We start from the raw sequence: 25,290 nt of genomic DNA, 5'->3' as shown, positions 1-25,290 counted from the left end.
TTTATTATATAATAGAGTTCCGGGCTGCCGCTGTCACGTGTGCTGGGGTGTAACTAGCTCTCAGCACACAAGTGCTAATTACTCCAGCTGAAACACTACACATCCAGACTCCTACTACCATGACCACTTCTAAAATCAGAACAGGTCATTGTGGTTGTAGGAACTACTCCAACCACAATGTAAGGTACGTAGGGGGATCCTTAGCCAGGTCCGCCTATTTTGTTTAATTATTTTATTTTTATTTTTGAAGCACAAAAAAAAAAGTTAATGTAGACGTATCCATCAAATAACATATACATAGAAAAATTAAAATTTTAGGTAATGGTAAATCGAAGATATCACAAGATTATAGTTAAAGAAAATAAGAAAACAGCTTACCATATGCACTGATAGCAGAATTCTTAGGCTGAAGTCATGAATGACCAATTATATGACATGCTAAATTGTCACGGTGCCTGATTAGCACCTCCGTGTGACCGCACCAGATCAGTGAGGTCACACTATCACAGTGCCCGATCGACACCACGATGTGATCGCATCTGATCGGTGTGGTCACACTAAAGGAGGGGAGAGGTTACTCACCTCACCTCCAGAGCCTCTCCCTCCGTGCAGTTTGTAATTCAGTGGCCGGGTCCAGTGTTAGGAAGGACGCCGGCCGCTGCAAGATGGCGCTATATAATGACGCCGCCCACAATGCCATCATAAGTGACGTGAACGCGCGTGCGGTGTCACATTTTAACTGTGCATGCATGTTCTGGGGTCATGGGACCCAAATCAGCCAATAGCAGGATTTACTGGGTTATTTAAACCCAAACCTGCAGTTGTTCAATGCTCTGTCGTGGTTTCCATCCTGTTGGTTATCCGAGAGCGTGTTCCTGATTCTGATATTTGGTTTTTGATCTTGGCTTGGCTTGACTTCCCGCATTTCTGGTATCCCTGACCCTTTGGCTTTGTTCTTTACGTATTTGTCCCTTTCTGTATTCCTGACCTCGGCGCGTTACTGTTTATTCTATTACGTTAATTCCAGCCATTCTAAGGCCTGGTAATACGTTGTTATTGTTTGTATTTGTTACGTGTTTTACTTAATTCTGCGTGTTGGGCCACTGGTTCGTCCTGACACAAATACTGTGTTTAAATAAGTGATCTCTGTGTAGACAGACAGAAGCTCGGCCACTAGAGCCACCAACTGAAAACCACTTATGGAGCATCTGAGGCACATCAAAATAAACCTAAAAAAGGAAATATGACAAAAGAAAAAAAAAAAACATGCAAAAAAACGTTCCCCAGCAAAGTCCACCGGCCTACACTCCCAGTCCCAATGGATCTCTCAGGATGCATCAAGGAAAGCATGCTCGTTCGACCCAGGCCTTTACATGAGCCCACACCCATGGATCATGCCAGTTTTGATGGGCAAGTCAAGTCCTTGGTGGGGGGGGGGTCCTCCAAAGCCCACAGCCCAGGTAAGAAGCTGCCATAAGGTGCCTCGCCTCAGGTAATATGTTTGATGCAAAGGCTTGTCAGGAGGCGAATCTCGTGAGCGCTGAGCGTCTAGAATCAGGAGCAGATCTTGTCAAATGCTTCATTAAAGGAATCCAGCCATGCAGGTTGGGGCAAAGATGGCAGTCGGAGATTTTTAACTGTGGCTGTATCCACCGTAGATTGGTACCACCTTTCCACTGGTCTCCCTCAACAGCAGGTTAGTCTTCAGTGGGGACCAGGATAACCCCGCCAGTCCAAAGGAAGGGGGGGGAGGGGGGACCTGCTATCAACACAGTAAAGGAGGAGACTATATGTAAAAGAAGAAAAACTACCACAACAAGAGGACATAGTCTAAAATTAGAGGGGCAAAGGTTTGAAAATAATATCAGGAAGTATTACTTTACTGAGAGGGTAGTGGATGCATGGAATAGCCTTCCAGCTGAAGTGGTAGAGGTTAACACAGTGAAGGAGTTTAAGCATGCGTGGGATAGGCATAAGGCTATCCTAGCTATAAGATAAGGGACTAATGAAAGTATTTAGAAAATTGGTCAAACTAGATGGGCTGAATGGTTCTTATCTGCCATCACATTCTATGTTTCTATGCTATACGTGATGTCGTGAAGGCAGAGTGTCCCGGAAGACTGCAAACACAGAAGCTTTGGATCACGTTCAGGGTTCCAGAGATCCCTGTTTTAGGGCAAAGGAGCAGCATCAGAAGTCGATTACATTGTTTGCCTTAGATTTCTGACCCAGGAGGATTAAGATATTTGCTGTTATTGGCGAAAAAGGCCATAATCTGTTGGACCTGCTCTAACATGCAGTGAAAAATCTACACACACACACAAAATAATAAAGTATGGAGATGCTAGGTAACAATACTCTTTATCTATGACATTGTGTCTGGAGTTGAGCACATTATTTTTATTATTATTGTATTTCTGTTTTCTGGTTACACAATCAATGAAAATTACTAAAGGGATTTGTGGCAAACCTAGCCACTGGTGAACTATAATATGGGAAGGTTGTCTGGAGGCTGTAATATGTGCCATGTATATTTGCTGTGTATGTGTTATGTTATGTTGATTCGCATGCTGGCAGCCGTAAGCTACCAGCATACAGGTACTTTGTTCGGCGAACAGCGACGATCTAAGCCGTTCGCCGAACGAATAAGGGCCCCCCTGGTAGATCACACATTTATGGTCGTGTGGCGCTTGTTAACCGATTGCAACAATGTTGCAATCGGTAATTATAGACTATTCTGGGTGGCCGTCGTTCGACTACCGACCATGCGGTGGTCGGCCATCTTGGATTCGTCTATTTGGCAGCGGTGTTTGGTCGTCGAGTGCCTGGAACTAAAAACGGCTACTCGATGATGCGAACACCGCTGCACTTCCAAGCCATTCGGGAACCCGGTTTTCGGTAGAATCGTTCCCCTAGATATGTTCGACAGATTGAGGGGAACTTCTATGTGAAGCTAGATTTGTGCGGCGTTCGGTCAATTCAGCTGGGATCAGAGCGGTATTCTCACGAAAGGTGCGCTCCGACCCCAGCTATCTACCGAACGTTCGGTCATCTCAAAGTACCGAATATTGTGGAAAATATGTATTTTAAAGTAAATTGTCAGTTCTGCTGCACGAGGGGATAATCCACTTAATCGTCCATTTTAGTGGGAGTATCCTTCTCGTGCAGCAATGCCTGTTGGGAAAAGAACAATGCATGTTGGGAGAAATCCCCTGAATTATCTGTAAGGAAACCCCTTGCATGGGGAACTGCTTAAATATGCCAGCTTGTGAATAAACTGAGTTAGTTGACTCCCAAACTGTGTTTCGTCCGGTTATTGGGAGGATTTGGGGACTTGCCTTACTTTTCAGCGCTGACTGTGGATTTACTCGTGGAACCAGCGGAGATCGTGGTCTTTAACCCCTTAAGGACACATGACATGTGTGACATGTCATGATTCCCTTTTATTCCAGAAGTTTGGTCCTTAAGGGGTTAATACCTGCCCTCCGCTACAGGATTAAAATAGTAACGTTAACAGGGACAATATTTTGTTAAAGGTATCAGTTCATGTACCCTAATGTATGGCATCCATGCAGTTGAAAATCATAGTTAATTGAAAACGAATTTGCTAAATTTAGACGAAAATAAAATTTAAAAAATCAAATAGTTTATTTAGAAAACAAAATCTCCAGCTCAGCTATTGTCACAGCCAAACTATTTTAGCCTAAATTCTGTAAATTCCATTTCCCTACAAGTTGCTGCTTAGTGAATGAACCCCCCATCATGTGTATGAGTATAAAATGTCCCTGGCATCCCATATCAGCCTGGCTGTGAGATTCTAGAATCTAGAACAAGTAAAAAAAAAAAAAAAAACAACATCCAAAGTTACCATAGCAACAGCCGCTAGCACGTGATCGGCTCCGGCAGATTCGCCACGTTCACTTTCGTTACCCATAAATTAATTATTTAATATACCTATATATAATAAAACTCCGTAGCTTGACATTACTCGTCGTCTCAGACATTGTGGGGGCTGAGCAAGATTAATATTAAAGCCTTGCCGGGCGTGTCGAATCTGCGGCCGTCAGCTATTGGCAGTGCGCACGCGCAGGGTGAAAACAAGATGGCGGCACCCGGGAAACAGTAAGTGCTTTAAAGAGGTGCACAGCACATCCAGTAGTAGCAGTGCATGATGGGTCTCCATTACATTAAAACCCCCCTCTGCGGTTACTTAGGGTTCGCAGAGGGTTTTAATACGCAGAATGTGCCCAGTAGCAGCAAGACACGTGCTGGCTTCAAAATGTATAGCTATGGTTCCAGTATCCAATATGGTGTCCTGGAGACATGACATTAGAGCATGGGCAGTGCAGGGACAGAGCATGGGCAGTGCAGGGACAGAGCATGGGCAGTGCAGGGACAGAGCATGGGCAGTGCATGGACAGTGCTATTAGTGTGTAGCATTGTGTGTATGCTGCTGCTAGGGTTACCTGGCCCACCAAGTTCCCTGGGACAATATTGTATTGGTTGGCATCAAATAGAAAGGGCTATTCTCTGTATGTAGAATTTAAAGTTTCCAGGTAGGGGATTAAGTTAATAATCAGTGAGAAATCATACAGTATTTTAATGGCACATAGTCCTAGTACAGGCTAGTGTTTTTTTTTTATGTTCCGCTCATCAATATGTATGTGTCCAGGAAAATATAGTGGATGTGGTGACCTTAGCTGGAGCAAGGATATGTTAAGTCATTTCTTGGGTATCCATTCTTGAGGAAATAATTGAATTGCCTTCTGGAGATGTTGAACATTATATGTAAGATATCAGTTCCCAGTTGCAGCCATTGGCAGTGAAAACCATAGTACATCTTGCAGCCCAAGTTGGCAACTGCTAAGTTGCTGTGGACTAGATTGGGAATGAGAAATATATAGTTCTTAATGGCCCTCTTTTCTAGGAGCTCCATATTGCTCATGTGTCTTGAGTGTAAAATTGAACTTCAAAGCAATAATACTCGCAGTAATGTCTTTAAACTACAATGAATGTGTTTAGACATCAGTATGTGTAAGTAAGAGATAAATAAAAAGTAATACACATTTTAGTAGCATACATTGGTATTAGTACGTCAACTAATATTTCTCAGAACATCTCTGCTAATGAACACCCCTAAAATGAAAGTGTCCCTATTGGAAATGTTGTTAGCTATGCTTGATACCCAACCAGTGCACAACCGCTTGAGTGGCAGTGGTTGACTATCACCAGTGTAAGACTAGTCATCTTGATTGTTTTCCTGTTTTTGTGTGGAGGAAAACAGGGATTTTGATTATATCTCCATGATCAGCAATCTGTTGTCTGGTTTGTCAACTTTCACAATGCAAAGATAAGCACTAGCGATTTTGCTTATGAAAACATTATACAGATATTCTGCATAGTTTTCGGTGTTAAGTCACTCTTAGGAATCACTCATAACTGCACTGATATGATAAACTGTTACTAGTAAAGTAATCAGTTGCATATAAATATCAAGTGGAAGGTAAAATACTAACTGTTCAAGTCACGGCGTAGTTCATAACAAATCTGTTCTTGATAAACAAGAAATTGGCACAGTTTTAAAATATGATGTGTGTGCAACACAAGTTGTGAAAGAGTTGTTTGTTTTAACTATATACACTAGTCATCACCGGAGGCTAGGCTTTCACGTATATATTTAGCCCAGAGTGACAGTCTGCTCTTGTCCATGTGGCACCTGTGGCTTTTTGTATAACATTTGCTCTCCTTTCAAAATAACTGAGAAGGCCTAAGATACAGGGATCACCCAAGCAACATTAGAATTCTAGCCTCTGTTGGGAAAACATGCATATAGCATAGTGCTGTAGCTTCCTCATGATCATTAGGGATTGTGGTTTAAGTTTTGTAATAGTACGTACTAAATGGTAATAAAAATAAATACATTTTATTGAATATAATAGAAAAAATATATTAAAACGGTGCTCGTGAACAAAATAAGTACTCTCACCAGTAACATTAACTAGGAGTGTCCCTATTGATACTGAGACAATTTCAAGATGTACCACTGGTGTATGTACACGAGCACCTTTTTTATGTATTTTTTTCTATTATATTCAATAAAATGTATTTCATTTTTGTTTTTATTACCATTTAATACCTAGTCTGGCAGCACATTTTTGGCTGTCTGGTACTCGCATTTGAGCATATTTTGAAATTTTTTGACTCTTCCCAGTCCTTAGTGGTACACTTCCCTCGTTTGTCAGTTTTCTATTTGGGGTTACCCCCTGTTACTTAGTGTACCAAGAATATGGCTCTACCCCAGCTTTTTCCCTCAAGTTGTAATAGTACTCCATTAATCCTAATGGGCTTAAAAGGGGGGAGGTAAGTCCTCTCTTTTTAAATTCATGATTTACATAGGGAAAATGCAAGATGGCTACAAGTCTCAAGGAAGTGATACACCAAGGAAAGGAAGCCTTGGAAAGGGGAAGGAATTTGTAAGAAGTACACAGACAGTGGGAGAGTCTGGGAGAGCACACAGTGGGAGAGCATTCATTCCAGACTTTATCAGAGACGAAATAGACAAGAAAAAAACGCAAAGAAAGGAGAAACAAAATGCAATGTGAATTGCCTGTATAGTGCTAGTAACTGCTATGTAGTGGATGGGTACCCAGTGAGCAACTTTGGTATAAAATCAATTTAACACATTAAGTAATTTGGTGGCCCAAACCTGTGTATCATTGGATTTATAAACAATGTATTCACAGTAGACTGGTTAGTTATAAAAAAAAAAAATCCTGGACTGCTGTCACACCTTGGACACTTGCAGCCATATTGTTTATGCAATTAATTTCAATTGTTAAAATTTCCGACGTGTTTATTTATTTGCATGTGTTCTAAACTGGGTAATTTTTTTTTTACTATTCTTCTTTATTTCAGGTATGGACTTATCTTGCCGAAAAAAGCATTCCAGAAAAATGCATTTGTACCAAAACATGCAGCATTTGCTGATGATTCTGATGATGAGGTATAGGTAGCAATTTAATTATTTTGTTTTCCCTTTTACAGGAGAATAGTTGTCTAAGGCAGTGTTTCCCAACCCATTCCTCAAGGCACACCTACCAGTCCAGGATTTAAGGATTACCCAGTTTTGTCTAAGGTGTTTTTAGAAAAAAAAAGAAAAAACACCTTAGACAAAACTGGGTAATCCTTAAATCCTGGACTGGTAGGTGTGCCTTGAGGACTGGGTTGGGAAACACTGGTCTAAGGTTCTTTGGCTGTGTTGTACTCATTTTCTCTCATAAGTATGTCGTTCGAGTTGGTAAGGATGTAGAAACAGAAGTCCATTATCCAGAAAAGAATGTGTGAATGGCATGAAATGGTGCAAGGCACATAGGGTAGCAGGTTCTTCATTAAAAATAAAGGCAAGCACACTAAAGACGCCTGGGTCGATGTCCTGCCTTCTTCCTATAACTGCTGCAGGAGTGTTGGCAGTGCAGAGGGATACACCCTCTGGCTGCATGTCTCCTGGGGAATGGTATAGGCCGAGAGCTGGTAGGTAGTGTGCCCCTAGAGTTCTCCAGCACTCTCTGGACTGCTGCCCGAAGCATAACTCAAATCTGGCAGTGTCCTAAGGGGTGTCATTACCCAACTTTTCTGGGCTGGCTAATATCAATTCTGTGCAGAGAGTCATTCATTGGATGAGAGCTATCAGCTGAGAAGCCAATAAATGGTTCTCTTCATAGGCATCCAGGTTCAATAGCTCTGCTGAACGTCGATGCTGTACACAGGAGTCTCGATGCCCAGTGCGGAAATTGCAAATTGATTTATTCCTATTTTCAGGGGAAGGATGCCAGGGTATTCCTAGCATCATAACCACTGCAGCAGGCTGTATTGGTTGTGATGTCTGGAGTAACCATTTAAAGAATCACTATAATCACCTAGACCACTTCATCTCAATGAGTCTGAGTCAGTTCTTGAGTGATAGAAGTATTTTATTGATACATTGCGGTGATTGCCTCACTTGTGCATTTAGTCCATAATAGCTTTCTATGAGAAATATTTGATTGGATAAAATGGTCATTAAGTCTGCTGACCTCAACGGAGGCGGAGTAGGCTGCTTAGAAGAGGCTGTCTTGTCTCTGGGTTGCAGGACAGGGCTTGACAAATTTGTTTGGAATCTAGGAGCCTATTTATTTATTTATTTTTTTAAAGGGACTCTATAGTCACCAGAACCACTACAGCTTAATGTAGTGGTTATGGAGCCTATAGCCTGTCCCTGTAGTCTTTTCAATGTAAATGCTGCAATTTCAGAGAAAAGGCAGTGTTTACATTGCTGCCTACTAAGACCTCTAGTGGCTGTCACTCAGACGGCCACTAGAGAGTCCTGTGTCAGTGTTCTGCATGGACGTGCTGAATGTTATGTAAATGCAATGTAAAAGGGGAAGCTAATATATGAGATAGACGCATTACATGCAAAGCAAGATGGTTCAAGCCGTGATTTTGTCATAAGTGCGATGATTATGGCTTACAGCTCATGAAAACCCGAAAATCCAAAATCTCAGTAAATTAGAATATTATATGCAATCAATAAAACAAGGAGTGTACATAGAACAATATCGGACCTCTGAAAAGTATAAGCATGCATATGGACTCAGTACTTGGTTTGGGACACTTTTGCAGCAATTACTGCCTCAATGCAGCGTGGCATGGAAGCTATCAGCCTGTGGCACTGCTGAGGTGTTATGGAAGACCAGGATGCTTCAATAGCGGCCTTTAGCTATTCTGCATTGTTCGGTCTCATGTTTCTCATCTTTCTCTTGGCAATGCCCGATTGATTCTCTATGGGGTTCAGGTCAGGCGAGTTTTCTGGCCAATCAAGCACAGTAATCCCACGGTCATTGAACCAGGCTTTGGTGCTCTTGCTTTGAAACAGCACTTTGGGAACATCCAACTTCCTTCGCAATTACCTTTTGAGGCTCATGTCAATGATGGTTTTCTGCACAACTGTCAGGTCAGCAGTCTTCCCAATGATTGTGATTCCTACTGAACCAGACTGAGAGACCATTTAAAGGACACTGTGAGCCTAGAATATTGCACCTTTTCACAATATTCTAATTTACTGAGATTATGGATTTGGGGTTTTCATGAGCTGTAAGCCAGAAGCTCAGGGCGGCCGGCTACAAAACTCACTGAGCCGGCCGCCTACATGCTCCCGCGGGTGGACGGTCGGCTCCATTATTTGCCCAGCCGGGTTAGATAAAAAGCTGACAAATCCCAGGTGCATGGGCAAAATATTTAGGTGACCTGGCGTCTAGGATTTGTCAAGCCCTGAGCTAAAGGGTTAACTAAACTGCTTTTGCAACAAAAATTAAGGGGGCTGAAATCTAAACAGCCAAACAAAGCCACGGGGCTAACAAATAAAAATACAATTTACCCCAAATAGTGGTTTTCTTATGTCCTACTAAGTGTTCCATGAACTTGAAAACCGTAGTAAACAAATATTACATAGTATATTTTAGTAATTCGATGTGAGGCATGAGCTCACAGTCCTCTCCTTTCTAGTGGCCAGGGAGCAATTGCCCCCCTTCCAACCCTAACGTATTGCCGTAAGCTGAAATGGCTGAATTAAAAAAATTCCCCAGCACAGCTACTAACAGCTCTCAAGGTGAATTGTTATGAATTCAGACCAAATGTAAAATTGACTTCGAATTCAATTAAGTTATTCATTGTTGTGTGAATTTACCAGTAATATTGTTCTAACATTTTCAGTCCTGCACATTTTTTGGCGGTTCCTGATAAGTATTCAGATAAAAGAACATGTAAGGACATGTCTCCATGAAAGATTTACAAATAAGACTTTATTTTCACAAAAGCAATTCTGAGCATTCTCCTTTTGGCCACTTGGTGGAGTTATATTCACGTCTACTTTTGGCTGGGTTGTGATCCTAAATAATACAGGAAATACAAACTTGTCATGTTTTATATTTTCTCTGCCACTCTACAGTTAAATATGTGATTACAACAATTACAAGAGGGGAAACATTTATCCTTGGAATCCTTCTTTTTTTCCATTTTCCTTGAAGTGATCCATTTTCTAAATGTAATTTATTTCCCATTCATGTCACTTTTCTTACTTCTGACTTCACATGTTTAATAGATACTCTTCTGAGATATTCTGCAAAACTGTTAAAATATTAGCGTTAGAAGTGTATTTATAAAACATAGCTATTATTTAAAGGCGCTTCCGCTGCATTCATTCTGACAGCTCATAATGCCAATGTGAAGGGATGCTAGAATGGATGGCTGAGGGGAGATGGATGGGCAGCACGGAGGATGGGGGGCATGCCACCATTGGGCGACCTTCACTAGCTTAGTATGTGTACTGACAATGTTCACCAAATATACACAGACTTGACATTAGCTTTCTGAGCTGGTTAATAATGCTGCCAGCAGCTATGTGCTTTAATTCTGTAGGTGATGCATGTTTTCAGTGAAACGCTGCACACACAGACTCCAGGCACCATGACCATTTAAAACACTGAAGTGATTATGGTGCTTGGAGTAACCCTTTAACTTAGTGGTTTCCAAACCAGGCCTCATGTCCTAGCAACAGAAAAGCGGAAATACACAAATCCTGGACTGTTGCTGGACCATGAGGACTGGTTTAGGAACCACTGCTTAAGCTGCTCCAAATTGGTTAAGCAGAGTATGGGAGAATGGCACTGTTTGTAGTGGTTATGGAGCTCAGAGTGCTCTTTAATAGGTTACTCCAACCAAAAAATTATGTTTTAAGAACACACTGGTTTTGGATAGAATAACCACTCCTAACCCCTCCCCTCTTCCCTCTTTTGCCTGGTGTCTGCTGGATCTCCGTCTCAGCCTCCTCTATAGTCAGAAGCTCTCTTCACCAAACTAAGCCTGGCGTTTAAATCCGCCATGGAGCTCCAGCCATGGAGACTGAGAATGGTACTGGCCGACCTCCGTTAAGAAGGCAAACTGTTGGCAAAAGGTTTGACTGCTTACATTGGTGAAGGCGCCAGGGCAGGATGACACCATAACCACCATTGTTTGCTTTTGTGGTTATGGTTCTTGGAGTATTCCTTTAATTTTATATGTAACATACTGTCAGGAATTGGAACCAAAATGCCAGGAGGCACACACCTGCAAATCACCTCTACATCACGAGGCCTGAAACTGCAACAAGATAACAATCCAATCCAGGTGCCTTTTTAAATTTATTTTATATTTGTCTAAGTAAAAGCACTTACCTTTTATTTATTTGGTAACCTGGTTCCTGATTTTCCAAACAGAGGACTTCTGAGGGACCTGAACCCACATATCCACATCTGATTGATGTATCTGCTGTCATAGTTTAGAGCCAACTCATAAAGGCTCTAAATATTGTGAGTTTTCCAAGTTTCATTTGTGTTAAGATATATTACCCTATGTTGTTTTTTTTTTGTTTTTTTTTACACCCACAGAATCTAGGGATCATTTACTTAATGTAAGACAATGTGTGCGCCATATCTTCATTTTTAAACTCTTGTATGTAAGTGTCACTTTGGTGATTTCTCTGTATGCTGCACTGGGTTTACCTGGGATATTTCACTTATTTTAAGCGCCACCTTTTTCTCTGTTTTTCGTTATATATATAAATGGGGGGGGGGAGAGGTGGTAGAGAACTCACTAGAAGGCTGGAAAATCAGGCATATCTCCCTTGTGTAGGGTGGTGGATGAAATATATGGTAATGATGATCTCCCTGAGTATTTCTTCTTGCCCACTCAGATAAACCGAGAATAAAAATATATAGACGAAATAGCAGCATATCTCCACAAGTAGTGGTATCAAGATGCAGCAGCTAGATCTCGGAAGAATGTTCCCGAAGTCTGGAAAGTGCAAACACAAATTCAAATAAAAACAATATAGTTCAAATCTGATATAAATCTATATTTAGCACCTGTGCTTCTCTAGAATCCATAGCTCCATGGCAACATAGCAGTGGGACATGGCACAAAAAATTTAGTCTACATGGTGTTCAGGGAAGATCCTTGCAGATTAATGGGATACTAAAACCACCCAGATAACTTGGTTTCAATGAAGTTGTCTGAGTGCAGTGAAGATGTATTGTTAAAGGATCACTATAGTGTCAGGAAAACAAAGTGGTTTTCCTGACTTTATAGTGCCCTGAGGGTGCCCCTACCCTCAGGGTCCCATCCCGTGGCGCTGAAGGGGTTAAAACCCCTTCAGTTACTTACCTTATTCCAGCGCCGGGCTCCCTCGACGCGGGTGACCTCTCCTCCCCCGCCGACGTCAGCGGAGCCGAATGCGCATGCACGGCAAGTGTCACGCGCGCATTAAAGCTATCAATAGGAAAGCATTTTTTAATGGAGGCATAATATGTCTCCAGCGTCGCAGATGCGCCTCTAGTGGCTGTCCAGAAGACCAGAAGACAGCCACTAGAGGCTGGCTTAACCCTGCCATGTAAACAGCAGTTTCTCTGAAACTGCTATGTTTGCATCTGCAGGGTTAAAACCTGAGGAACCTGGCACCCAGACCACTTCATTGAGCTGAAGTGGTCTGGGTGACTGTAGTGTCCCTTTAACCTTCTTTAGAAATGGCAATGTTTACATTGCTGGGTTAAATCTGCCTGTAGTAGGAACAGGGCACTATAGCTTTAGGAATACAGGTTTATATTTCTAACGCAATAGCGTTCATTTAATATATTATATTTTAAAAAGCTTCTTTATGCTAAGGTTTCATTTAAATGTGTTACTGGGAAAATGCTTTCTGGCTATCTGCAAATTAGATCTGTACTAATTTCACACTGTTACTTTCTGGCAGTAGGGAAAAAAGGCACAGTGCTATTAACTGACTTATGCAATATCATTTATTCACTTCTGAAGGGGGAGATGATGGCAATTTCTAGGGCCCCTGAGCTGCGAAGGATATCTCTTTGTCATAACAAATGTGATGAATTTGTTGTTTTTTTTCCCAAAATTGAGAAGTTTCTTAAAACTGCAAAGCCAAATTGTAATGTTTGTTTCAGAAGAAAACCGAACATATGACGTTCTAAGCACATATTTCTAAGAAACGTGTAGTGATTACTGTAACAGCTAATGGTTACATACTTGTGACAGCTAATGTAGCCCTGTGCATTGTCAGATACACCTTGATGCTATATTTAAACATTTTCTTTTATAGTCTGAGAATCTAGAAGATGAGTGGGTGAAGTAACAGTACAGAACATGCACTTTATCTGACACGCTATAATTCATAATAAAGTCCTTTTATGGGTATTTTTTTTTTTATTTTGAAATTAGTGGAGTAGCAGGTGCTAATGTTTTCAGATTACGAAGTCTGTTCATTTTAGAGCATATTGTCACCGCAAATCTTTGAATCTTCCAATTGGTGTGTCCCGCAATGGCAGTGAAATGACAGGGCAAACTCAGGATTCAGAGTACTTAGTAGATTTATATCTGTCTAGTGCAGTGCTATTACAACTATTTCTCAGAGTTGGAACAAATTAAATTACCATGTTGGCAAAGATTATTTAATTCTAGTGATCTCGGAAATCAAGTTAATGGGACATTCTAGACATGTACTTGATATTAATTCACCCTTTTTACAGCTTAGAGGAAAATTGGGACTGCTTTATAAGTAAAAGTAGTAATAATACGCAGGATTTCCTTGTAAAAAAATAATTGAAGCAGCTCATGGTACAGGCATACAAATTTTCTTTCAAGTATGTCGAAGCGCACTAATCCGTGAGCAACGTCCCATAAAGACCTTTGATTTGATTATTCATTTTTCTGATGTGTTGAGTGCATAGGAGGTAGTATATTACAAACACCTTCCTTTGCTTCCAAAAATGTTCTCGCCTGGTCGTCTTTATAATACAGTACAGTTAGGCATCCGTCACTTTATACCCTCATAGGTTGGCATACATGGAATCATGGGATTGAGGATGGTTTGCATATATAGCAGGCTGTTCCTTGACAGACTCACATATGATAGAAATGCAAAAAAAATACATTTTGTTTAAAAAATAAATAAATAAAATTATGGCTCCCAGACACTAGTTTTGTAAAGTTATTTTTTTTCCCAAGCACTGGAATCTGTAGTCTTTGCAAAGCCTCTTAGAAAAGGGCTCCATAAAGCATATAAAATAAATACATTATAAATTCCCACATATTTAGGTCAGCCCATTTGGACGTTTGAATAAACTACATTCAGTTTCAAGCAGCATTGCTAAATTCTCTTATCTTTTGGCGGACCACTGCTTAAACATGCAATCAAAGACAAGGACATTGTTGCTACTGGCCAGTTAAAAGGACTCTTCAAGCACCATAACTACCTATGTTTCCTGCATATGTTGTGGTTTTAGAAGTTCATTGTCCATAGTTGACTTCTTCCTACTAGCAGCTACAGCAATTTACAACATTTTGCAATGTTAAGCTTCCACTTGAATAATGTCTTAGTATTCACACACTGCACAAATCCCAAGCTGCATATGAGCTATCTTCTCTTTCTATGGGATTGTGTGTACATAGCAGTCAGCTTAATTCATGTTTTCTCATAAATGATTCAGTTTGTGACTTCTGAACTACATATCACGTAAACCTCCACTAATGCCTTTTGAAAATGCCGGAATAAAATAAATGGCATGTGTTCCATATAATTCTTTTGACATTAAAATGTGGGCTCAACCAGGCATTTCTCTTTAAAGGGACACTCCAGAACCCTAAACAAATTTAGCTGGCTAAAAAAAGCTTTGTGTGAAGAGTGTCAATAAAAATGAATACTATTATAAACTAATTTGGTTACACCCCCTTGGCTTTCAAGCAGACAACAGATAATGTTACTTCCTGGTGTCGTTGGCTCAATGCAGATGACCTCAAGTGGCAGAAATTTCCCAGAGCACCTGACTTTCAAAGACTTCCCATTAAGCTGCATTGGGAAGTCTGTGATTGGACAGACACAGTAAGTCTAGGAGTGGTTAGAAGGGGAGAGCTTGCAAAGGCAGCAGACAAGAGATACAGGTTTTGCAAGCTCATTTTAGTTTCTCTCCCCCCCCCCCCCCCCCCCCCCCAATTAAATGCATGCAAGTTTTCATTTGGGGTATATCAACTAAACAGCTATTTTTATTTATTTTGTATTTGGGCAGTGGAGTGTCCCTTTAAGTGCAGTCCTGCACATTTGCCCCAGCGATGGCCTGTTTTCGATGTGTAAAGAAGAGCAAGTACATGAACAAGGGCACATTAAAGATATGATTTTCTTTGATAATATTCTTAACCAGAATTGACTCTGGTATCTATGAAACTACCTGCACTTTAATAGCAACCTCCCCTTTCTCTGATCAATGTTCACTAAATTGGGTCTGTATCTGATGGAAACTAATTGTATGTCCAGGTTCCAGGGCCAAATAGAATAATATCAAATAAATCCAGTCTTAGAATTAAAGAGATCAAACTCCACCACATAAACTAAGGGTCATTCAGAGGCAACTTGTTTGCCAGCAGAGGGAGCTTTTGAGCTTTTTCTGTCTGTGTATCTACATGTGAGTCCATGAATGCTGTATTGGCATGTCTCATTTTCAAGTCCTACGCTACTAGCCAGACCTAAATGTTACTTGCTACTACAAACCTTTGCTTACTGAATTCTGTGTTTAATTTCATGTTATAGGGTCAGGGAGAAGTAGTGTGAGAAAAGTGAGAGTTGCACAGTGAGTGTTGAGGGCAGTAGTGGTTTAGTAGGTAGTGGGAGAGGCAGTCGGCAAAGATTGAGAAGTAGCTGGGATTGCTTTCAGAGAGAAATGGGCAGTGGTAGTATTGTGGATAGTCAGGAAAACTTTGGCAGTGCTTGTATAGGTTGCTGGAGCACCTTTTAAAAGGCGGTGGGTCTAGCTTACTCCGGAGCATTCATTTACACCCAGTACTGTACTGTATACCCAATTCCCCAAATTTCCATTTATTTCCATTTACCTGTGGCTGAATAGATGAGTGGATGGTGTGATCCTTCTTGTATGTAATACAAGTGTACATAGTCTTTCTATATAAAGGTTTCAAGAGACAATCTGATTATTAGGACATCTGTTTCTGGAGATATCTCATTTGTTGTGCAGTATTTAGGAGATTAAATCCAAATATGAAGTACGGTAGGTATTGTTTTGCTAAGTAGTATAAAAATAATTTAGATAAAACTGAGTGAAATGTGTGTGTGGGAGAGGGGGGATGGGGTCGTCCCAATTTTCATCATTTTAGATATTTTATTGATGCCAGATGATTGGTCACTAATAATTTACATAGTATCACATTAAAACCCGTTTGGTTTAAAAAAATAAATTAAAAAAAAGTACATCATTATTGAGAAGAGACTCCACTAATGTGGCGGACATACTCTTGTCTACAGGAGTAAAAAAATATATATATAAAGCCTTCACGTCCAGGAAGGAAAACAATCGTATACATGTAATGTTTTAATACAGTTGATATACGGTAAAATAATTTAATGATTACTAGACAGTTGTACACTGCAGCTGAATTTGTATTTTGCCAATTATTACTAATCCTACTAATAACACTTATTAAAACAGATATAGATTTTTAAATACAAATATGGGAAAGTACAGGTGAAATATCTCTTGCCACACAACTCAGCTTAAAATACTGTCTAGCTCACCTACTTTGTTCCAATCTCAGTAAAATATCTTGAACACGCAGAGTCTATATTTTTTAATAAAATGTGTGAAGCAACAGGATAAAATACAAGGTAATAAGCCCTACTGCCCTCCATACCTCTAATAGATGAAAAACCTGATGTTATCATCCATCTATTTTTTTTTTCCCTTTTTGCTTACACAATATCACATTCTTTATTAGGTAGGTATTAATTTCAGGATTTTAGAAGATAAGGGGCAGCGCTTGGGGAGAGATTCATTTCCTGAGACTTATCAGAGAGAAGAGCATCGCTGCTTCGGGGCGGTATATTTATAACTGAACTCTAATAAAGTCCATCCAAGGGACCCTCACACTTCAAGATGATTTCAAAGCTGATATGTAGTCCAGGTTTTCCGTATGAACAAAGTCTATTATTCGATCTAGCAAGCCAGATATTCTTCCACCGTGAATATGATTTAGTTGGCTACATGTGAGAGAAATAAGGCAGTTAGACATTTTTTAAATCTTTAACAAGGTTGCTCAAGGCATAAATTAAAGTTTAAATAAAAAATCAATTTTATATATATATATATAGTTTTGTTTTAACACTGCCGTCACTGGTTTCCCTTTGTTCAAAATAGTTTATAGACTTCCTATTACATTAAGGGACATACCAGCTGAAGCTTAGCCCGCTCTCTGACATCCCCTTTTTAATTTGTGTGATAACGCATTAAGAAGAAAGACACAGGGAAACCGTTACCTACTGAATTTGTCTAACTTGCTGCAAATCTGCAAGGACCAGGAAATTGCTAAGAATTCTGGCCCTTTTTTTTTTTTTTTTTTGCTGAGGATACTGATCATATGACAAAAACCTTTCTAACTCTGGGGTTAAGCAGTTCAGAAATTGGCAGTAGTTTCATTCTTGAAAAGACGTGACACAAACCAATGTGACAAACTAACAGATGCCGTGGCATTGCTTCCGTTAGCTTTCTGTACAGTTGAATTCCTTTTTCTTATTGGAAATGCTTAGAAAAACCTATTTTTAAAACCATCAGCACAATGTATAGATGGAATTTCAAGCTCTTTTAAAAAGGCACAAGTTAAAATAACATAACAGTTTGACGTTAATGTCAGAAATACATTTGATCAATTGGTGCAAATTGAAAACAAACTATTAACACACAATTTATACCCAAAAATATGTGGACTCTGGCTGGCCTTTTCCTTTAATAGCTGCAACATTAATAACTATATACTGTAACACTATATAGCATGCATTTTAATGTCAGACCACAATTATTTTCTTTCATTAAATAGGTATGCCAAATGTCATAGCTTAATTAATTATTTTGGTGAATCAAACTAATTGCACCCTGGTGTTCCTGTTCTGTTGAGAATCGGCAAATCCTAAGGAATGTGAGACATGGATATCTTCTTTATTTTTTTATTTTTTTTATAATTCTTTATTTTTCAGTGCATAAAGATATCACAACGTGTATGTGGTACCCCAACGGCATTCCACATACTATCAATAACAAGTATTACAGTGGGGTACATGTTGATGCTAGTACTTTTTTATATTTATATGAGGGATCGACTCTGTTACCAGTAGCTTATGTGTAAGTTTTGTGTGTGTAACGTTGCTGGTTCAAAAGCTTGAGGTGAGAACTGGTCAGCTGTCAGGTTTTACAATGGTAGAGTGAGTTTTCTGAGATGTGTAGTGTTGGTTGATGGTGTCCACTGCTTGTATTTTGTTGGGCTAGTGTGTCGAGTGTTAAGGCTAAGCTCCGCTCCACCGGGTGGCTTAAGCTAGGGGTACGGTAGCGTAGGCAGGCTTGCCTGGTAGATTAAAGGGTGAGTGTAGTGAAACATAAACATTTAACATTTAAACATTAAGCTTTACTGTTCAGGTCTGGTAGAACTTGGTACCATCAGGGTTGTGAAGGAAGTCCAATGAGGTCGAATTAGCAGGTGATTTGGCACAGACAATTCTGGCTCGGGCCGGGGCAGATCGGTCAGTGTGGTAAAAGCAGGGTAGTCACTGATATGCCCAGGCAAACCTTGTTAGCAGTTCACCCCATTCCCTGTCTTGGCTCCCGATCTCTTTGTTGTGTGCTATTCTCATAGCGGGCGTTCAGCGGATTGTGGTTGGAGGTCACCTTCAAGTGGTTCTGCTGCGTCAACAGGTTTGCCGATGTAGGTGCCGCTTTGGGAGCTGTTGGTGGTCTCCGTCGCTTGTCAGGAGCTGAGTGCGACCCCTGGTCAGAGTTGCGTCTGGACGCTTTACGAGGCTTTCGCCTCTGTTCCCTCGCTTGTGGTGCACTAGCTGGCCGAAGGTTGCCCCTCCAGGTGTGTCTCTTTGGTTTAAGCAGCGGTGGGCCCTGCGTGTGGGTCTTCCGCCCGCGTCGAGGCCCGGGTAGGTGGTGTCTGATGCGTGGTCTGCCGCCTAAGGGTCGGGGGGCAACCCCTGCTCTGCTCACAAGCTTTTTCTCGTTTAGTGGCTCCGTGGTGCTTTTCAGAGCTGGTTTATGTGCAGGGGGGGTGCTGGGCTGTCGCACGGCTGTTTCGGCTGTTTGGGTCTGTGCCAGCGTGGCCCCAAGCTGCTCCCAAAATCGGTCAAATGCCGCTTTTATCCTGTCCTCACGGGGGATCCCACCTTTTGGTTCCGCTTGTGGAGACTTGGTGAGTGTAGGCCCCGGAGCATGGGTGGCGGCCGCCATTTTGGTTGCCAGTTGCGGGTTGCTTGCGTTCCCAGGAGTTTGTGGGAGCTTGTGGACCGGGATGACCCCCACCGGTCCGTAGGGGGGGGACGTGGGCTAAGCAGTAAATCAGCCGGATATGAAAGCGGCGGGAGAGCGGCCGTCTCTCCCTCGCTGCCTGTGTGAGCAGGCCGCATGTTGGTGCCGTGCGGTGTGTCAGCAGGCCTCAGTAGGTGGATCAGGGCACCCGGCTGTCAAACTGCCCGTTGTTGGTATCGGTACCTTCAGCAACATGGGATGGGGGCTGGGAGGGAGAGGGGCACTGCAGGGTCCTGAAGTGCCAGGAAAGCTGATATGTTTTCCTGGCACTGGAGAGTCCCTTTAATCCATACCTGGGCGAATTGATTGTCTGGGAAGTAAATGTGAAGTCTATTGATGAAAGCAGTACTCAGCATTTTACACAGACCGCAGCTTTACACACACTGTGCACTTTTGTGAGCATCTAACCCTAAGTTCACTTCGAACCAATGTTAAGGGTATTCATTTGTCTATATTAATGTACTTTTAATAAAGGGTAAAACACCATGCAGTGCCTTTTTCCCCCATTTATTTACGTAGTAAATATCCCCTTACTGGAAACAACTGCTGCAATTTGGAGTATTGTTTTACAGTCCAGTGGATACTTGGAGCCAACTAGAAACAATTTTCAAAAGTTGTGAACATTTTGCATGTATTTCTGACATGCAATATAAATTGAGTCCTTTGTTGCATTCTTCACACAATTTCAGCTACACTAATAAACCTGGGCTTTAGATACGTAGGGTTACTGTTATTTAATATCTGATTTAAAAAACAAAGCAATTTGCACTGTTTTTGATTTGATTGTCTGGGCATTAAGTTGCAAGAATCCTGAGTATTTTTAATTTTTAGAACTATACTTTGTTATTATCTGTAGATTTTACTTATACACTTTTATACAAGTCTAACAAATACAGAAACTGTGCCTCTGACTAATCTCCATATATTTCTGAAGTGCATTTTCCATAATTTTCCGATCACAGAGCACCTCCCTCTCCTCAGAGAAGGCACCTGCATGCCCATGGCATTTGCCGTACAGCTAGTGCCTGCTCTGCAGTCAGACCACACAGGTGATGAGAGAGCTGCTGGAATCAGTCTGTGCTCTGGATGCACAAATCCTTCACCTCCCAGAACTAATGCCAAGAATCGGGAAGTAGCATCACATCAGTCCTGGTTTGAGTACAGAGCTGCAGTGCATAGACTGATCCCAGTCCCAATCTAGACACCAGGAATAAAGAGCTAAATACACATCAAATGTCTGTGTGCGTGTGTATATGTATAGCAAAGGGAACGTGTGTATGTGAATGTGAGCATGTGTGTATGTAAATTTGTAATTTCATTAACAGAGAGACAACAATAACAAACAAATTCTACTGTCCAGGGAGGTGGTGGGCTATATATTACAGTTCTGACCCGTGTGCCAGCTAATCTAGGTAGGTTTCAGCCAGGGCATGCCGTTTTAAATTAACTACCTTCCTGCAGTAGCATATACATGGGTGCAGCACTATTGAAAGTATGCCTTAACATGCAGCTGCTAGGATGACATGTCTCTGTAGATGCGCTAGCATGCATGATCATGCCTGCAACATCATGGGACACTTATTTCACCCAGGACACAATTATGTTTTTGTTTTTTTTGTTTTTTTTTACGGAGTTGTAGGTGCAAGAAACTGGCACTTCCAGAGAAGTGAAAGCTCTGCTTTAGACAGATGGGACATAATTTGAAATGTAGTTGAAAAACATCTTGTGCGCCACTTTAGCTATCACTGATATAAATCCTGAGTTATAAATGTGGCTTGTATAGATGCAAGGAATGTATCTCAGACCATTTATATTTACAGCAATACAAATGTAGTAGCTATCATGATTTGAGTAAGAAACAGGTTTTGTAAGGTTAGGCAAACCCCCTTCATAAGAATGTCCCTTGAGGAAATCTTGCTCAGAGTGTAGGAGGTAAAAATCATATTATGCTGAAATATCAAAGTGGAGATCTGATGAGAAGCAGACAGGCGTAGGACATTAAAGATAAGAATTTCTAGGTCAATGGCTATTAGACCAATGCTCAAGGAACCCCTAAGAGGCCAGGACTTTAGGCAGTCTCTGCTAAAACGAATGAGAGTCAATCAGAATGATTGAGCACCTGATTGATTCACTCGTACTCACAAACAGATATAGGGGTACCTAGAGGGCTGGTTGTAACATTTTCAATACGATTTGTTACCTTGTCTGTTATATGGAATAGATTGATAGCTGAACAAATATGTGATATAACAGAAGCCAAAAAAATAAAAAGTACATAGATCAATAAACTTTAAAGATTGCTTTGAGTATATAGTTCAAATATACAAGAAAAAAAAAAGGTTAGCTTAAGTTTTACAGTGGAAGTTAGTGAAATCATAAATCACCGAATGATACAATTTAAACTATTAGATTTCACCACAGATTCTTAGTGTCAATATATTGAGTAACATTAAGTTGGGTAATACTGACACCTTACCTCATACTTGAAAAAGCGAGAAACATTCAGTATATGTTTTCTGCTTAGACCATCATTTTCTAATTTATCACTCTTCAACATACTGTATAAACCATTTACAGATGGTATGCGTTGTGTCTTAGAACACATATATGTTCCAGCTGCGATCAACGCAAGACTCTATCATTACCGTCCAGGGCAGTCAATGTTGATTTAAAAAAAAAAAAAGTGTAGATTATGCATTACTGATGTGGCAGGGCAGGGGTGCTCTATGTGTGCAGTATAAAACCCTGTTTTTTGTTTAACCACTCACAAAATATATGGGTGATGGCACACACAGACACTTTGGCAGCATACTTATTACATTGAATTGTAATGGTTATGTTGTGTATAATGTCCCTTTTTAAGGTTTGTTATTTAAATGGAAATAAGAAGCTAGTCTTGGCTACTATGGTAAAATAGTTACAATACAATATAGTTATATCAGTATTCTAGCCTTATTTGACATATTTAGACTATATCAAGTGTGATTTGTGCAATACAAGGTTGACTACCATGCCTTAAAGGAACACTATAGGGTCAGGAACACAAACATATTCCTGACTCTATAGTGTTAAAACCACCATCTACTCAGGAGGTTTGTGGGGAAAATCGTCCATAAACCTTATTAACACTCTGATATCTTTGGGTTATGTTTTCTCCTTATTGAACAGTGATGCTTTATAACGAACCTCTTCTGTACCACTTCCTATGTATGGATACAAAGTATTGTCACTGAACTTGTATTTGGACAACCAAACCATGTCAAACTGTTGTTGTACCACTCTTGAGTCTAAATAAAAACTACAAATTAGTAGAGTTGCATTGAATCAGTGTATCTCTATGAGGAAAGTTCAGTGTCTGCATGTAGAGGATTGAGACACTGAATGTCTGAGGGTAATGATTCTACTCACCAGAACAATTGCAATAAGATGTAGTTGTTCTGGTGACTATAGTGTCCCTTTAAAGGAACACTATAGTGTCAGGAAAACAAACTCGTTTTCCTGACACTATAGCATCCTTAGGTCCCCCCCTCCCTTGGCGCTGGGGTTAAAACCCTTTCAGTTACTTACTTTAAACCAGCGCCGGGCTCCCTCGGCGCTGGTGACCTCTACTCCCCCGCCGATGTCGGCTCACAAGTGCCGCGCGCTCATTCAAACAGTCCATAGGAAAGCATTTCTCAATGCTTTCCTATGGATGTTCTGCATGCTGGATGTGAATTTCGCGTCCAGCGTCGCAGTAGCGGCTCTCAGGAAGACAGCCACTAGAGGTTGGATTAACCCCTTCAGGACGGAGTCAATAGTGCACGTTCTGATCAAAACAAAACGTAAACAAAAACTGGAATTTGCGCTATGTGTCTGTTCACCCGTAGTTCCCCTCTTTCAAATTATATGCACCCACACTTATTATATATCATTTTGTTCAGGAGAAACAGGGCTTTAATCTATCATTAACTATTCATATATGGAACATCATTTATTATGAATAAAAGTAAAAAAAATGTGAGAAAATAAGATTTTTTTTTAAATTTGCATTTCCGTCTGACATTTTAACTGTGAATGTCATAATACTGTTAGGTTTTACTGCAAAAAAAATGCACATATTTGTAATCAGCGATGTCTCACGAGTACAACAGTACCCCCCATTAACAGGTTTTATGTTGTTTTGGAAAGTTACAGGGTCAAATATAGAACATTACATTTTCAAATTGAAATTTGCCAGATTGGTAATGTTACCTTTGAGACGGTGTGGTAGCCCAGGAATGAGAATTACCCCATAATGGCATACCATTTGAAAAAGTAGACAAGCCAAGGTATTGAAAGTGGGGTATGTTTAGTCTTTTTTAGTAGCCACTTAGTCACAAACACTGGCCAAAGTTAGCGTTCATATTTGTTTTTGTGTGAAAAAAGCAAAAAACGAATATTTGGCCAGTGTTTGTGACTAAGTGGCTACTAAGAAAGACTGGACATACCCCACTTGCAATACCTCGGGTTGTCTACTTTTGCAAATGGTATGCCATCATGGGGGTAATTCTCATTCCTGGGCTACCATACGCTCTCAAAGGCAACATAACCAATCTGGCAAATTTCAATGTGAAAAAAATGAAATGCAAGCCTTATATGTGACTCTCTAACGTTCCAAAACACCATAAAACCTGTACATGGGGGGTACTGTTATTCTCGGGAGACTTCACTAAACACAAATATTAGTGTTTTAAAACAGTAAAACATATTACAACAATAATATAGACCATAAAAGTGCAGTTCGCTTGTAAAAAATGCAAAAAACGTCACTTTTACTTAAAATATCATCGTTGTAATACAATTTACCAGTTTGAAACACGAATATTTGAGTTCAGCGAAGTCTCCCGGGTAAAACAGTACCCCCTATGTACAGGTTTTATGGTGTCTTGGAGAGTTACAGGGTCAAATATAGTGCTTGCAAATTAATTTCTCTGCACTTTCTCCCTGTGTTGTCATGCATGTCAATCAAATTTTAATTAATCAAATCACATAATTACGTTAAAAGATTATTTAAATATACATGTAGAATTTTAATATATATGCATTTATAGGTATTTAAATTCTACGTGTATACTGATGTAATCTTTTATGTAATTATATGTATTTATCTATATATATATATTTGCGGTTATTTGCATTTTATATATAGATAGATATATATAGAATGTCATTCTAAGTGTATTTTGTTACCGATATATATATATTAATAACAAAATACAGTTAGAATGAAATTACATATGCATATATAATTTATATTAAATTTTGTTTCAATATTTTTTTTTATTTATTTTATTATTTAATTTATTTATTATTTTAATTATACGTATTTATATATAATATATATATGTACATCTATTATATATATAATATATATACATATTATATATATGTAATGTCATTCTAAGTGTATTTTAATATTAATATATATACTTATATTAATATTAAAATACACTTTGTATGACGTTACATATATATAATATGTATATATATTATATATATAATATATATACATATTATATATATATAAAAATGCATTTATTTTATTTTTACACATGTCTAATTATTTTTTTTAATTCTTCCCACCAGCAGGGGGACTGTCTGATATTTCAAACAGTCCCCCTGCTGGCATATCCACAGCCAGCTATAGGGGGCCATGTGATCGCTCTTTGAGAGCGATCACATGGCCCCCGGGGGCCTGATTTGCCGTGGGAGGGCTGCCTGGGCTGTGAGGCAGTCCTCCCGAAGCGGATCGCGGCGGAGGTAAGTATAACTTACCTCCTGGGGCTGCAAGCCGTTACGGCGTGCTATGCCGTCATAACGGCGTTAAAGCCCACTTAAC

The 25,290-nt window shown here is 40.1% G+C and overlaps 1 protein-coding gene across 1 annotated transcript in view; it reads left to right on the top strand.

The window, feature by feature from the left end:
* The first annotated feature begins 4,075 nt into the window (after positions 1–4,075).
* The window catches only part of NSRP1 (nuclear speckle splicing regulatory protein 1), a 40,565-nt gene continuing 19,350 nt past the window's right edge, over positions 4,076–25,290 (top strand). The window contains exons 1-2 of the mRNA XM_063450037.1: positions 4,076–4,122; positions 6,916–7,003. Coding sequence (XP_063306107.1) covers positions 4,103–4,122; positions 6,916–7,003 — 108 coding nt within the window. The 5' untranslated portion in view covers positions 4,076–4,102. The remainder of the gene's footprint in view (positions 4,123–6,915; positions 7,004–25,290) is intronic.

Source organism: Pelobates fuscus, chromosome 1 (assembly GCF_036172605.1).
Source record: "Pelobates fuscus isolate aPelFus1 chromosome 1, aPelFus1.pri, whole genome shotgun sequence".
NCBI lineage: Eukaryota > Metazoa > Chordata > Amphibia > Anura > Pelobatidae > Pelobates > Pelobates fuscus.
The sequence above is the reverse complement of the archived record's forward strand: the minus strand, read 5'-3'. Positions and strand labels throughout refer to the sequence as shown.